This window comes from Amblyomma americanum, chromosome 8, assembly GCF_052857255.1.
Source record: "Amblyomma americanum isolate KBUSLIRL-KWMA chromosome 8, ASM5285725v1, whole genome shotgun sequence".
In the NCBI taxonomy this organism is placed as follows: Eukaryota; Metazoa; Arthropoda; class Arachnida; order Ixodida; family Ixodidae; genus Amblyomma; species Amblyomma americanum.
Genome location: NC_135504.1, coordinates 54,077,744 through 54,094,621, shown reverse-complemented (window position 1 = coordinate 54,094,621; position 16,878 = coordinate 54,077,744). Strand labels below are relative to the sequence as shown.

Sequence of the window (16,878 nt, the reverse complement as noted above, 5' to 3'; positions counted from 1 at the left end):
TTATCTGCAGTTTAAACTTTGGTTAATCCTGGTGAGAAGCGAAATATCCCTTTGCATGGCACACTGCCGTACGAACTATCTGTAAAGCGTCGATGAAATGCGCGTGTAGCCAAGTCAGACTGGCTGAGCCTCATCGCAAAGTCAGTCTTCCGGCGCTCCGTCTCACTTGAAACCGTCTCCGCGTCCAGTGCCGAAGTTGAAGAAACCTCCTGCTCTGAGTCGCTGGTTAGTAAAAGGTCTCGCGGCCTCGCGGCCAATCATCAATTTAGTCTCCACCCGCCGCGGTAGGGAGGTTTCTCACACTCCGATGGGGCAGTTTCCACGGTGGGAAGATAGTGATGACGTTAGTAGGTCACATAACCTGCCACGTGACACATGTCATAGGACTGCACTGACGCTGCCCTCTTGAAAACCTAGTGTAGCGAAGGTTTCACTTCAAAACGGCACTGCTTGTTTAGCCCAATCAGCACTAGAGCGTGGAAGTACCGATGATTTCCGGTTTCTGGGTTTACTTTGGCAAGTGAACTGAGAAACTGACTTACAGGTAGTCGAAGCTGATGCCGTACTCGGTCTTGGTGTGCTGAGCGGCCGCCCGCACTATGAGCTCGAGGCTTGCTGCGAACGGACCCCCGGGACCCTTGAGGATGGCGTGCTCTGTCTCGTCCGCCTGGTAGAAGGAGAAGTCGCATAGGCCGTCTTCGGGTAACTCGGACACCAGCTTCTGGCTCATGTTGGCGTTCAGAACGCAGATCAGGGAGTCGTACGGCATGGGCTTCACTGGATGCGCGATGAAGCAGGGTAAAATAGTATTAAAGGCGTCTGCTACAGTCACGAGCATTACCTGCAACAAGCATCCAACCACGATCAGTCCGTTCGCCTACTTACTATGGCGCACCAGATGTGCTTGGAACCTCAAATTCAATATGCGTGTAACGCCCAACGTTCACGATCGACGCTTTTATGGCTCTAAGGTTGAAAAAATACAGCATTGTAGTCCACTTGGAGCAAAACACTCAGAATCTTTTATTATTCTATAAAAAGATTTTTCTTCATTATTTATTAGTTAGATGCTTTCTTCCAAATTTTCTCCGTGTTTGTGTAGCCTATTTGGTGCGGCATATTTTTAACTAAAATCATATTTTCTGCTGCCAGGCCTGCGTGTTTGTTGGCCTCGTCGCCTATTGCCACAAAAGATTTTGGCTTACTGTTTGTTTTGTAAGCAAAACGAATGAAAGGAAGATAGGACGCTGATGCGTATAAGCGCCACTCAACGCTTGGTTCCAGAATTCCCAGATGCCTTTGTAGATCCTGTATCATAGGGTACTTCGTTGTCACTAAATATGGTCACCGCCCAGGTTTTCAGTGAGCCACAAGAAGACGGGAGAGCAAGGCTATTGCGAGCGCCATAGTGTGGCTGAGAAGCTGGAAATGCGATTGGCTTTAGCGAAACAATGGATGAAGCGAATGAGCCACACCTCTTTTCAGTCGCTGTCCATGGAGGTACTGGATCTGAGGATTTGTTAAGGCAACCTGCTCCTAAAGAAATCTCTGGGCTATTTTGTGCTCGGCTGGAACAGTCACGAAACATGCGATGATTACGCACGCAGTTGATCTTACGACGTTTTGTATGCCACGAACCATACAAAAGACTGTCCTTCTCGCAGTGCAAGTATCCAATTGCAGCCGACTGGGACTGCACGATAGTATACCGAGTGGGTTGCTTTATGGCAACGTGTATAGTGCCTGTACGCAAGCGCCGATTGAATGACTGAACGCCCCACCCGGACTATTAGGAACATTTTTCAAAATTGAAAACAAAACTAAACAAAATTAATACAAGCGTGATACCACCTCTTGCTTCAAAGCTGAGCGCTTCCAAGGCCTTCCAGTTGTAACCAGTGAGCTTCATGACTCGTTGTTTGGCGCCATTCACGAATATTGATTTTCATTTTCATAACAGCCAGCTTTGCGAGTGCGATGGAAAAGATTTTTTTACGGGCTTTGACGTGATTATGGAGCGTTTGCTATGCCGCGTCTTATTATATTCGTAGATATTTTGAGTTTTATGTGCCTGTATATTGCTTTTTATCCCTCGTACTGAGGCTGAGAAAACTTTATTGAGCATAAGCATAGAGGATAAATGCACGTTAGCTAGCGGGCCGCAGGCTGTGGAGACCTTTGGCGACTCCAGCCAATGGACCATTTCGGAAAGTTGCGCGCGCCCCCTACGCGACCGCCGCAAAGCAGGCTGGGAATTGTGAGCGAGGTTGCCGGGCAGGATCCGCCGGAGCAGTGGTACGCTATGGACGCCGCGCAACAGCAGGTAAAAAAAAAAGTTTTTTTGGAGTGCTAGTAATACTTTTGTTGCATATTAGCGCCGCACAAGTTATCTTTACATTGCCGTGCAACTTTTCTGTGGTTATGCAGCCGCCGCTACGAGCGCGAAGCGAGTATTTTCGCAAGTGAGCGCACGAGAAGCGCACACATGTGCCAGTGTCGCGCGCTCGCTGCTTGCGTTGCATAGCAACAGCGTTGTCAGCGTTTTATATATCTATGCTGCAGAAGGCACGAGCGCGATCTTACGGCTAGCAGGCGTGTTTTGCTGGTGAGCACGCGCTAACAGTGCATTTATTTACTGGTCGCCCGTCGCGAACATTCCAAGTTTGTGCGGCTGTCCCGGCGGCAGGCGTAGTACGTAGCGTACAATACATTCATGTTTGTTGCAACAGCGCGACACCCTCTTGCGAGAATGTATGCGCTGTATTTTAGCAAAATACGTCGTTATCGAGCACTGCCCATTCAGTCTTTTGGTTACAGCGTGCTATTTAATCTATGTTTATTCTACGGACGACTCTGAAACAAGTATATGGTCGAAAGAAACGGACAGAGCATACGTTAATAACGTACACCTTGCAAGAAGTAAGTAGTTGAGTTGGCGCTTAGCTTGTGCCAGCGCATTTTCTTTTCTGTAGTGTTGTTTGAATAGCGCGCAGCAAGTACGAAGCAGAACCAAGCTCTTGTATTAACACTGTTGCATTCTGTGTAGCTGAGCATAGCATCTCGATACAGATAGCAGTTGCTGTTTGTGCCATATTCAACGAGTTTGACAGCTCATACCATCTCGGTCGCGGTCTCCATGTCTTACTACCATGGAGTGCAGATAGACGCAGCCAAAATATGAACGTGCCTCGGTGGCTACAAGTAACGCGAACGCGGTCGAAAAAAACAAAATGGGGCGGATGTTTTGACTAACCTGAAAAACATAGACGCGCCAGTACTTTGCACTAGGGCGCCTCAGAGTTTATCTAGATGTTTACCGAGCCCGTCCATGTGCAACATTCTTCACGGCCGCGCGTAGTAAACGAAACGGGTTCAGCGTTGCTTTTCAAGCATGCTTGCCACAATTAAACAAAACACAATGTATAAATACTCTTTTATTTCAAAATCGCATTGGTGGTCCCATCATCAGCTGTGTATGCTTGCATGCTCTGTTTATATGTGGAGTGCCAAGGAAAACATTTTGACACTTGCTTATCATTCGTAAATGCAATCCCTCTTCAAGAAAGGTTACCGAAAGGACCATGGACAAAGCAGTTAAAAGACGTGCCGGATGGGTTCTGGGAGCAAGAAATCTTGGCACATCAGAATGCACATGGTGCTCAGAAACATACTGTAAGCGGATACAGGATGTTTAAATCAGAGAAGGTTCAAAATGTTCTTATTTGCAAGGCTGACAGGTCCACTTTTGTTAAAGCAACCGTGGAGGCATCGTTCTCTTTGGCAAAATCATATAACACCGCTGCTGTGCTCTCGTCAAATGGAACTGTGGTTGAAGGAACCTGCAACTGCCGGGCTGGAGCTGCAGGTGTTTGTAAACATGTAGTTGCATTATTATGGTTTGTACTAGACCTGAAGCGCTCTGGGGCAGCCTACACACGCAGTCGTGTACAGACAAACCCAGAGCATGGGGTACTGGGGCTAAGAAGGCCAACGTGCACACACGCGAGTTCTCACAACTACGTTTTGTGAAACATATGCCAATGAAAGCTGGTAGGCATCTGACTCAAGAAACCACAGTTTCTCTGAGAGTGACAGAAGACCATATTAAGAGAATGCATCAGACACAGAAAAATATTCCAAACGCCATGCTATGCAAGACGCTGGAGGACAACCACTTTCTGCCCGTACCAGTGAAAAGAACACTACACGAGGAGGCTCTTAGCCAGATGCCAATCAGGTTACCAGTGCAATCCCTGTAGGCTGAGCATGTGCCAGCTGGGTACAAGTTCGGCTCCTGTGAGCTTACTTTAGAAGACTCATGGGCCCTTGAGCAAGCGACTAGGATACAAAGCGGCTCTACAACATGGAACTTCGAGAGATCCAAGCGCCTGACTGCTTCACACTTCGGAGATGTGGTGTCACGGCAGAAGCCAGCTGACGAGAAGTATTTCAAGAGGCTGTTCGGGTCTAGCCAGATGCAGACCAAATACATGGCTGATGGTTTAAGGAATGAAGATGCAGCCGTGCAACGTTACATAGGGAAGAGAACAGTGCCAGTTAGGAGTTACTATTGTGGGTTGTGTGTCAATCCTGGTGTCCCTGTTCTTGGTGCAACGCCTGACCGTGTTGTAGAGGAGGGAGGAGATTTTGGTCTCCTTGAAGTTAAGACCCTCTCAGCTGCCAAGGAACGGGGTGATGAATTAGAAAATGCTGTGAATACGGCATCCTACCTGAAGAATGGAGTTCTTAAACCAACGCACAAGTACTTTTACAAGGTCCAGGGGCAAATGGCTTTGACTGGACTCTCCTGGTGTGATTTTGTGGTTGATAATGGCACAGACTGCACTTTTCAGAGGATCACTTTTGACAGCTCGCTTTGGATTTCCAAAATGCTGCCATGTCTTCTGGAATGTTACAAGAACTACCAAGAGCACTCTGCTTGTGTGTGAATTTCAATATATTGTGCTCCTGCCCGCAGTACAGTCCACAGAGGGCATGCCTTAGCCATGAACTTGACCAACTGGACGACCAACCGCTATCCGAAAAAAGAATTCTACAACATCGAAAGGACCTACCGTCGCAGAAGAAGGCCGTGCAAGCGCTTTTGCGCTTCTTGCAATCTACCGGCCTGTGTGAAAGACTAACTGGAACGCCTTGTGTGTGTGTGTGTTTCCATGTGTGCACGTTCCTTTTTTTCTTTTTTTCGTTTTTCTCTCTGTCAACTTTCTAACCCCTATCCCCCATCCCCAGTGTAGGGTAGCAAACCGGAGACTCACATCTGGTTAACCTCCCTACCTTTCCTTTTCATTCTCTCTCTCTCTCAATGACTTATTTCAGTTACATTGCTCTGCAGGACAAAGATGCTTGGACTCATGTACTTGCTTGGAAGCTTTGGCATGTGTTCATACTTACATATATTTGGTTTTTAAATATCTTGTATGGCATTAGTCTCTATGAAGAAATGAAGAAAGTGTTTTTCTGTGTAATATCATTATGACCATGTGCATGTGTTGCCACTACCTATTTAAATGTGTGTGCAACTAGCAACTAATCGGTGTGTGAAAAGTAAATGTCAAGCACCACACGTCTTGCTTCCATGTCATTGAACACATACATAATGCACTCTTAGTCCCAGGAACCTGGGCAGCTACATACTTCAACATTTACTATACTTGATGATGATAGTGACCTCACATTGGTCTCTGTAAGGAAACCACATTGAAAGTTGCAAGCAAAATCTTTGAAAATTGACAAGTGTGTTCTCCGTAGTGAAGGTACTCACTCTTTCACTCAATACGACTTGTAACATACGTGGAGTGAACCAACGAAGGCTTATGCTTTACAGTAAATCAATGTTTAGTCATAGAGAGCGCCCAAAGTGCACATTTAGCATACTTTGAACTCTGCTCTGAGGGGTTAATGCACAAGTTCCGAGCAGCACTGGGCTCGCACTGCTTTTGACGACCAAGCTCAAACCTGCCACATCTAGAGTACTGCAGCTGATATTGAGTGCGATAGCATTGATTCATATAAGTTCGTTCTCAAGGGTGCCATGCAGGACATCACATAAGAGTTGGTAATAAAGCTCTCAAATTTCAATGGCATGATATACTCGCATACATATACAAATTTTTTACATATACAGTACACACACATACAAATATACAATACATATACATATCACAATTTTTTGAAAAATTGGAGCACGTCACTAACACATGTAAAAATAACAAAGTGAAATTCACTTTACAGATTTCATTCCAAAAAGTTAGGAAAGACAATCTGTGGTAGAAAAGACAATGGCTACAAACATCAACTTTCCATATTGTCTGTGTAGTTCAGCAATGAGACGGGTGATTTGGTTTCAAGTCATGACTCGGATATAGTACTGCCACATTCTATGCTCAAATCATTTGTACAACACTGTCACAGAAATAAGACATTGCAGCCCTATGTAGCCTGTACAGTAACTTCAGACTTCAGCAGAGCAAGAAATGCTGCTCTAGTCTGCTGTGCATGAAGTAGTGTACTTTAACGCAAGTTCAATGCCTTGCACTGCAGCAGGGATTCTCAAACTGCGTTTTGTGGAACTCTCTGGTTTCTTGGAGCACTTCCTAGATTCCCCAAGCACCTATGTTTATGCATGTCTTCATCCGCCTTAGCCAAGTATTTTGGGACTAATGCTGTAGCTGCTTACTGCTATCTTACTATACAGCCAGTCATAACTGAATTTAAGTATTTGTTCAGGTGCTGTGCAGTTTGCGTACCCCTTTTAAATATGTCGGCCAGCACCTTTTGAAGTCTCAGCCGCAGCGGTCGAATTTCGATGGAGGCAGAATTCTAGAGGCCCATGTACTGTGCAATGTCAGTGCATGTTAAAGAACCCAGGTGGTCGAAATCTCCTGAGCCCTTCTCTACGGGGTCCCTCATAGCCTCAGTCGCTTTGGGACGTTAAACCCTCATAAAGCAAATCTTTCCAAGACAGGCTCCGTGACCGAAGCTGGCCAAAACATAAATGAAACTTGCTAGAAGCCGACTGCATTTTAGCCAAATAAAGTTGGTCTTTCTTCAACTGAGAAAGAAAACGTTTGAGCACCCCTGCGTTACAGTATATCATGCACAACATACAAAACATTAAAAACGCCACCATCGCTCATCGGTTTAGAATGGGCTCATGCATGAAATTATTGAGATAACAACAAATTTTTCATATCTTGTTCAGCTTCTCTGCCATAACATTAGGAAAGACGGCACGGAGTATCCTGAAGTTTTTAACTTCCCTGATGACACGCTCAACATGGATTCGCAAACTGGCTATCTGCCGTGTTGCTAACTCATCTGCCAGTGACAACTGCGTGCGGCCATTCAACATGGGTGGCATGTTTAATTTGACTCCAAGCTGACGGAGGTCATCTTCAATGAGGAATCCTCTATCCACCATTACACTGTCCCCTTCCTCGAGCAACTCATACAGGCCACTGTGTCTTGTGATTTCTCGATCAGAAAGTCTTCCAGGAGCAAGATTAGACACGAAAGAAACGAAGCCGTTTGGAGTGATGCCAATGAGCCCTTTTGCGGTGTTATGTCCCTTATACGAGCTGAAAGTGTCGCTTTGTGTTTTGTAGTCAGACGGGTTCTCGATAAAAATTTCTGTGCAGTCCAGTACAATGCGTGTAGATGGGTACAGTTCTTTAAAATTGTCTGGCATGAACAGGTCCACTGTGTTACGTGATGGCCACATTGGTACCTGGATTAGCATTTCATACAAAAAATTAACCCAAAATGTGTACATAGCAATCACGGTCGCCACAGACACTTTCAGGCGATATGCCAAATCCTGCTCTAGCAGGCCAACTCTGAGCCTGCAAAGCACTGCAATAAGCTGTTCTTTCATGGTCAGTGCTGGTGGCCTGCCAGCACCCGTTTTCAGTGCCTGGTACATGCATTCAACATGTTCAACGAACGCATCAAATTTTTTGAAGGAGTTGAAGCCCGTATAAAACACGAGTCGTTTCTCATCTGAAACGAAATCGTGAACTTTGGAGACACAATCTTTTAGTTTTAGTTTCTCTTTGAGAGCCTCAACTTTCACATCGTGCAACTGAGACTTCAGATCCTCGACCTCTTTCTGGAGCTCAGATTTGTCTTTGCGGAGCAAGCTATTTTCATGCTCGAGTTTCTCGCAGTGTTCGAGAAGGTGGGCGACTTTTCTTAGTGCGGCAGCAGATGCTGCGTCTGGAGGCCCCATGGAGTATGAGTGGTCGCCACCTAAAAAAGAAATGAACTGTTTAATGATTTGCGAACAGTTAGGCCCTGCTTTAATGCAGATTTCAGGTTTTGAAATAGTCACTTCAGCCGACAGTGGGTGTTCTGAACCTTTGCTCTCGGCTTACATTGATATACAGACAACAAAGAACCAGGATAACGAAGCCATACAGCCCAACTCTCTTTCACTCCACTGATCCACCTGTGCAAGCAGCTTACCAACCAGCAAGTCCAGATCAATACTATCCAGTTATACTTCTAAGCCTCATGAGCTGTTTGTTTCCCCTCCTGAGCATGCAGTTCGACGACGTTGCAGCTTGTGCTACCAGCGTACTGGTGTGGATCGCCAATCATGCTGCATGACCGTATCCGTAGTGAACCAAAATACATAAATACTAGGTTTCATGCACCCAGCAAGTCCGCCAAATTTGGCTAGCCTGACTTTTGGGACATTTCTCCAAGCTGGGGTGAAGGGAATAATGTCGAGGAAAAAGAAATGAAATGGGTAAGTTTCACAATGCCGTGCACTGGTGGAAGAGGTACCGCGTTTATCATAAAACTCGCTGTAGTAACATATGCACGGTAGAAATCACTGATGACATTTATGTCACAGAACACATGAGGTTCTGCCACTCCTAACATGCAACCTATCATGCAGACGTCCAATGGCTAGCTGCAAAAGCTCGCGGAAAACTGGCTTCGCGGGAAAAAGTTTTGTCAGTTTTCACTGGATGAAGAAGCCGCTCGCTATAAATATGCCGGTTGCCACAACACCCGTGGACCTCGGTATCAGTGGGCGCGATAGGGGTCCGTTAAAAGCGAAAAATAAGTTTTCATAGTGGAATGAAGAAAGCGACAATTTTTAACCACCACTAACCTTCCGTTTCCGTGCGAGGCGAAGCCGGTGCACCGAAGGTCAGCTGGGTGGGCTCCTTGGAAACTGCGTCGCTCTCTGCGTACAAAAAAAAAAACGCTTTCATGAAAATGCGTACACACAAAGCCGAAGCATCAGAAAAAAGATGGCACAGTTAAAGCGTCGCTTACTTCGATCGCATTGGGGCACGTCAACTACGCAGCCGATCTCCAACTCGTTCAGAAGAAGCACCGGGCTGGCAGAGGCAGTTTTGGAGCTCGTCTTCTTGCGTTTCGCGACTGGAAAGGATTTGGAAGTTATGATAATATGCAATAACAGTCTGAATATATATACTTACCGGTATTAAAGGAAAGATATAGTTGATTGATGACTTTATGGGGGAAAATTGTTGGCAGCCGGTCCATATAACCACGGCGTCCACTTGCGTTGAAGTGGGCTCCGCATATCCGGTGGTGCTTAGAAGGTTGCCACAAAGAGAAGCGACCTGCACTTCCCTGGCGGTTAATTCTTCTCACCCACTCCTTTTTTTCTTTTTCATTTTCAGGGAACGCATGAAATGAAACGTTCTTGTCTCTCAGCGTGTTGTTGTCGCAACCAGGCACACAACAAGTCTGACCGCCGCCTCGGCACTTCGACGACATCGCGTGCAGTAGTGGCTGCGGTCACTAAGTGACCAACAGGCACGTAACACTTAATATAGCGCACCTGCAACCGCCCACCACCAAAAAATACACGAAATCTCAAACCAAACAAAGTACGCACACACACACCACAGCTATGCAAACGCAGGAGACAGGAAAGATGACCGGCCGGTCGGCGCTCGCTCATTTTTCCCATAATGCGTCGCGCGCCCGCTAGGTTGTTTCGCGGCGCTGCGATTTCCGAAATGGTGCATTCGGCGGCCTTGGACTGAACGTCGGGGTCATCGCTGGACCTCAGCTTATCCCATGCATCTTTGGAGGGATCAGGCAAGAGCTCTGGAGGAAGCTGACGGACTTCGCACGCCCAGATCGTGGTCGAAGTTATCTTTCTCAACACAAAAGCGGCAGGAGGGATTGATGTCCTTATTTATGAATTTTGATATGTAGTTTGGTTTTGGGAGGGTCCCCATCTGTAGTTGTCTCCACATGACCTGTTGTTGTCTGGTAAGTGTTTTATGGGGGTACTGAATGCCCTAGGGTCAGTGAAGACGCCAAATAAATAACGGTTGTTCGGCCGCATGAAATAAGGACGATTCGGCAGACAGACTTAAGTAAGGTATGTTGCTGAGCGAGTTGGTTCGTAATCAGTCTGAGAAAAGCAGAGTTGGTAGACGGCGGAAAGGACAAGAAGTGGGCACAACTGCGCTGAACTGACAACTTTATGTCCGAAGACAGCCAAACTCCACCTTTTATACTGTGACCGCAAGTTGACAACTAAAGAAGGGCAGAGGTTGTCAAGGTTATCTAAAGATGAAACGAGGCAAGAACCATATGAGTCGACACCTTTTATTTTCTTCGCTGGCCACACACAAATAGGCCCACCCAATGAGTCTCTTCCCCCTCCCCCTCCAGGCTTTCACTTTTTTGGGGGCCGATCTCTTTTTTCGTGCCGGACTTCATGCCAACGGGGTGGATCAGCTGCTCTTCCCGTCCTGGAACCCCTTCTCCGCACACCGGACCCTGCTGGATTACTAGAGGGGACCAGCCTGAGTGCCCTCATCTAAGCCTGCCCTTCCCTACTTTGGCCATGACAGCGACGATGTAGACGCAACCGGCGACATATCTCCTCCTCTTCCACCCTACATCCCCTCATCTCTTCTGCCTGGACGCCAAGAGTGATGCCACAATATGGCGAGCATAACCAGCGTCCAGTGTCCCCTCCCAAGATTGACCCAAAACTTTAACAACAACAACCACGGGGTTAAAAATGTGAACACTGATATGGTTATCGACTCGATTCATTTCTGGATAACCTTGGGCATGCATATCTATCTCTGGTCTCCTTTACTTGTCAATGTTCTGTCACCATATAAAAGATGCCCTTCGTTTCTTTTTCGAAATAAAGTTGTGCATTCAGTGCAGTTGTGTTCATTTGCCCTTGTACGTCGTCCGTCAGCACTGCTCGGCTGCTGACCCGAAATAAACGGGTTCGGTTCCGGCCGCGGCGGTGGAATTTCGATGGAGGCGAAATTCTAGAGGCCCGTCTACTGTGCGATGTCAGTGCACCTCAGGCGGCCGAAATTTCCGGAGCCTTTCACTACGGCGTCCCTCTTAGCCTGAGCCGCTTTGGGACGTTAAACCCCCATAAACCAAACCAAACTAAACTTCTTTTCTTGTCCGTTGAAGTAACACGGTGGTTTGGGCTAGTTGGTTGCTATTCATAATGCAGACAAGTTTCGCAGCACAGTCCTGTCTTGTTTGCTCCTTGTCTTCTGTGTGCGTTTTATTCATGCTGCGAAACTTGTCTGAATCATGTTCTTGTCCGTCGTCCGTCAGCACTGCTTTTCTCAGACACTTGAATATTTCCGAACAAGGCCAGTGTTATCGGCCGGGATTTTTTCTTGGAAATACATCCGCCGAAAACCGCAAAATTGAAACGTATTTGACTAGATGCTGATGATAGTGACAACACTGCTTACTGGTGGTCGTTGTTGGCTCTGGAAAAGAAGAAAAGTATAAGGGACGCTGACGAGAGAAGGGCAAAAGTGCACCTCTGGTGCATTAATGGAATGCTTGGAAGAAAGAAAAGAACAATAAAGCAAGATTTTTCAGAACGGTACTCCAAATTTTGATTAGTCCAGAAAAAAAAAGGCGCAAATACAGCTGCCCTGCGCTTTTGAGCATGCGCTTTCAGGTCATGGTTCGCAGCGATATATAAGCAATCGGAGTCAGAGAAGCTTGCCTCCGAGGTACTAGCTACAGGTAGTGCCCTGATTATGATTGAATGTTTCGTAACTCCTATAGGCTTAACGACGGCCACGGTTCTGGCAGTGTTGATGCCAGAACCGCAAATGAGTTCTCGGAGAGCTGCCGCCCTCGTCTTTCAAGTTGCGCCAGTGGCATTTCTGCGTCCGCCGCTTGCATTGAGGGTGGCACTGGTGAACACTCCGAAGGTTAGGGTACATGTTTTAAGAAAATACTCGAAAGTAGAAGATTGGCAGCCGCAGCCATAGCTGATTTGGTGGAGCACCTGACGTGAAATTTGGAGGTCGTCGGTTTAGGTTGGACAGGTGGCATGCGCTTGTTTTTTTCCTACTTTCTAATCAGTAACCATTGTGTTAGAAAAAAAGATGATTATGCAATTTAATTTCCAATTGATGAACAAAACACAAAAACAAAAACACATTCCCCTAAACTTTTTTGTTCCAGCGACTGTTGGCTTGCATCAAATTCCTATAGGCCGAAATAACTATTGGCTCGACAGAGTATCCGCGCATTATAACCTCATGACCTAACCTTTGCAAATGGCAAAGGAAGTAAACACCGACACCAAGAAAGCAGGACAGCGATAAATCATGCTTATAGCTCCACGTCGGTGTCCCAATGTTTAAATTGCCCCCCCCCCCCCCCCCAACTTCAAACAAACCAAGACAACACAGAACGCTCACCCCCCCCCCCCCCTCCCGTCGTTTGTGTCCCGCCTTTCTTCGTTTTTATCTGTTTATTGAGATGCATACTCAATGCAAGCATGCGCAACTGGCTACCTCACTGTTGCAAAGACTTACCGTCAGTGGTCGGCGGTAGCGGAGCATGGGTTCGCTCTGCAAAAAAAAGAAAAAGAAAAGGAAACATAAGGCGAGAGTGAAAATAGACCGTAGTAGAATGTTCTTGCGGGCTAGGTCGTTCATCTTCCTCAGTTTGCATGCACTAAAAAGAGCCCAGGGTAGAAGTGTTATTCTACCCTGGCCTCTGTTTTATGTATGTAAACTAAGGACGATGCTGCAAGTTTGGGCCTGCGCCCGTGGAGTTGTTTTCGCTTCTTTCTCCTGTCCTGTCTTATTCACTCAGTGCTATCTTTCAGTTAAAGGTGCACCAAAGAGGATTGTGAGCTCGTCTTTTTGCCGCGGGAACCCGATCTACACACTGCGAGCAGTCTTTGAAACTTCGAATTGTTGTCGTGTGCGGCTGGTTTCCCTAATAAATCTACTTGAATGTCCCGGCTGCCACCTTTCTTTTTTAACTGACCACCGAGAAGAGGAGGAGTCAGTTAACGCGTGGACTGCCTTTCAGCCAATCGCGTGGCGGCTTGCCGCTCTGCAATCGGCGGAGTGATACGTTGTAATACGCGGAGTGATAAACGAAAGCAAAGAGTCTAGGCGTATTTTTATTTCCGTGGGCCTACTTTGCAGCTATGCAGTCTGCGACTGAGGCTATTTATTCACAGAAACGTAAGAACAAACTTAAAGCGAAAGCGAAGCCGCCACGCGACTGCCTGAAAGGAACTTATTGAGAAACCTCTTTAGGGCACCTTTAAAATAGATACCAGATGCCCCACCTGTCCAGAGATAAGCGTGCACAATTGCAACAGCTTTTCTTGCTGACTCAGTAAGATGTGATGTAGAAAGAATAGAAGCAAAATGAAAGACTTAAAAGCTGAATTTCATTCTGAAGGAAGAGGACTTCTTGAAATGTATTAAAATGAAACTTAGGATTGAACATACAAGTATACATAATACAGACCGGCGAATAAAAAAAATACTCTAAGCATACAACGTCTTATGTTACCAGGAAGCATCGGTACATGACATGAGAATAAAATCGGGGGACCGGAGCAGCACCACCTCCTTCCTCAGTACCATGCAAGTATTGATAGAGAGACTCCTCTCCTCGGCAGTAAGAATTTACTTTTGACATCTGAAAAACATTCCTTGTTATACGCCGTTCCATGCACTAGGTCTAAAGGTACTTACATCCGCGATCACAACGTAGTGCGTTCCTTGTAGGAAGTGAAAAATAAGTACTTCGCCTGCAGGCCTATTGCATGATACATTTGCCAGGAGCTTGACTAAATGTGCTCTTTATGCTGACGACGCGCTGTCGCTTTCTCGTGCCTTAGACCACTCGGTCGCAAAACAAGCGCTATGTAACACGCTTCCTTTTATTTTTTCATGCGTACTACTTCCGTACCTTCCACAGCGTTGCACTTGATATATAAACGGAGCGTTCAATATTTTCCAAAAGTAACCGGGCAACGCTGGTTTGTGTCTTAGCCGCGTAGCGAAGCGCTTGTGGCAGCTCTGAATTTGGTTTGGTTTCGTTTATGGGGGTTTAACGTCCCAAAGCGACTCAGGCTATGATGAACGCCGTAGTGAAGGGCTCCGGAAATTTCGACCACTTGGGGTTCTTTAACGTGCACTGACATCGCACAGTACACGGGCCTCTAGAATTTCGCCTCCATCGAAATTCGACCACCGTGGCCGGGATCGAACCCGCGTCTTTCGGGCCAGCAGCCTAGCGCCATAACCACTGAGCCACCACGGCGGCTTAAGCTCTGAATTGGGATGAAGTAAGGTGAACCCTGACCTCACGTTCGGACAATTTTCGGCCTCTAAGGGAGTCGTAGAGGCTCCGTTATACGGTTTAGAAGCAACAACCTGTTTCTCGGTTACTTTTGGCAGAGGGGGTACGTGCCTGCCAAGCGGCAAGGATGGCGTATGGACGTATGTGGTGCTGAAGCTCAACATGGGCTATGAGGCACCATGGTGGCGTGTTTCGGATAAATTTCGACTGCCTGGAATAGTTCTTTAAGGTTCATCGCAGGGCACAGGCTCGTTTTTGCATTTCGTTTCCATCGGAATGCGGCCACCGAAGCCGTAATTCGGTCCCAAGACAGAGGGCTCAGCAGCCAAATTCCACAGCCACCGAGCCATCGCGGCCCGTCACAAGGAAAGAAAAAGACTCGGCACGTACTTGTAGTCGTCACTGCCTTGGCGGTCGTCGTCATCGGGGCATGGGTTTCCTTTGCAGCTGTGCGGGGAAAAGGGGCGATTAGGATGGCTTTCCATTTTTGACTAGAGGCGCACGAGCAGAATGACTCGAAGTTTTTCCACGTCCCGCATTCCTCCTCTCCACATCAATTAATTAGGAAGGAATATGACAGCGGCTGCGTATTGGTTTAGGACGCACAATCACTTTTGTTGTGCCGTAGTACAGATTATCCGTGCCCCATTCCGCACCCATATACGAGCCGCACACCACGTTTTAGACTAGAAAACAAAGCAGAAAATAGGGTTTTCTTTTAATTCTCGTATGGGTCGCACCTTCAAAATTCACTCCCGAATAAAAAAAAAAAACGTGCTGCCCTTACTGGAGTTTATACGGTATTTACTTTCGCAGTGACGTTAAAGGGACATTGAGGATAACTCCAGGCAATTTCCTTTTTTTTAGTAAAAATCGATTCTATGACATTCTATATATGCCGATGTATGTGCGGCAGCAAAAACAAGATCGTCTTTGGCTCTCATCGGTCTTGTGAACTATAAACCATAGAAAAGGAATTTGGGATTTGGTCTGAGGTTGTATACCTAAACAGGTTCTTCCCTGAGTAGTGAAATTGTTTTAAACTATGTATATGCTCGAAGTATATCGGAAAATGCGATTTTGTTGCTTTATACACTCCTATCGGTCACCATACTATTAAAAACAACTTCTCACTCCGACTGCTGCGCGCCAGCGGCGCTAACTTACTTGTTGCCACTGCCAGTGTAGTTTCTTGAACTGCAAAAATTGAAAAAGATTGCGTCGAAGTAACACATTTGCGAGGATTCACAGCTCTTCGAAGTATTTCCGGTTCCAAAAGGTCACGATGTTACCCACCAAGACACAATTTATGCCGACTCCACTATCCTCTATTTTCGCAGATGACACGAGGTACGTTCAGTATATGTGACCTTCTAGGCTGCAAAGTTTTCTCATTGAGTTACAAAAATAACTTCATTATAGGTATTTCTTACTGAGTTACAAAAATAGCCAATGCGTCCATGGACACTTGCACGTGGTGGAGTAGCCGAGTGGACTAACGCTCAGCCGTACGCACAGAGAGGTTCTCACACGGAACCTTGGCTAGCGCGGCTCTGTATTTTCTTTTCCAGAGAAAGAAAAAATCAGCTATTTGTTTTCTTTGTCGAGCGCCGATGTGGCAAAACAAGAAAACTATAACCATGCATTGCACCGAACTGCTCGTAAAGTATGTTCGGGCTGCCTCGGGCTCACCTTTCGTGGATGCCTCCACCGCTTTTTCTGAAAGCGAAATTGCAAGTATTAGGACAAATTGTATGAACTGTGCATAAAGCTACGTATTGTCATTATGATGCACACAGTACCTTTGCAATAATCTCGCTTTTGTCGCGGTTTTACCACGGTCGGCCACGGTAGACTAGTCTGTACTTCAAAAAGTATATCCTTATCCTATAATATCGTTTGCGTCCAGTGGCAGATGCGTCAGATTACAGAGATCCTTGCTAGGGCAGACCAGTTTACCGGTTGCTAACTGAACACAACCACCTTGGCCTATCTCCTCATACCACACAGTCAAAGACACCGAGTGTGTTTCCACCTTGGTAGCAATAATAAACCAGTTCCTAATATGTCACTTCATGGTAAACTGGCATCGTCGAGTATTATTAGGTGAGTTGGATCCATACACGATTGTCCTCAACCAGGAGTGGTTGGGGTCGTTTTACGCTCAGTACAGGGGCACAATAGGCATGGTGTGTGCCTGCATGTCATCCCCTGTACACTTTTCACCTCATTCCATTG

At 46.5% G+C, this 16,878-nt stretch overlaps 1 protein-coding gene and 1 pseudogene across 1 annotated transcript in view; both read right to left on the bottom strand.

Moving 5' to 3' along the window:
• The window catches only part of LOC144100335 (uncharacterized), a 43,910-nt gene extending 28,077 nt beyond the window's left edge, over window positions 1-15,833 (bottom strand). Inside the window, exons 1-5 of the mRNA XM_077633310.1 lie at window positions 15,808-15,833; window positions 15,031-15,087; window positions 12,846-12,881; window positions 11,760-11,777; window positions 543-777 (exon numbers count right to left, since the gene is read on the bottom strand). Of these exons, the coding sequence (XP_077489436.1) occupies window positions 543-777; window positions 11,760-11,777; window positions 12,846-12,881; window positions 15,031-15,064 (323 nt within the window). The 5' untranslated portion in view covers window positions 15,065-15,087; window positions 15,808-15,833. The remainder of the gene's footprint in view (window positions 1-542; window positions 778-11,759; window positions 11,778-12,845; window positions 12,882-15,030; window positions 15,088-15,807) is intronic.
• On the bottom strand, window positions 7,154-8,248 carry LOC144101506 (uncharacterized; annotated as a pseudogene).
• Window positions 15,834-16,878: the final 1,045 nt, after the last annotated feature.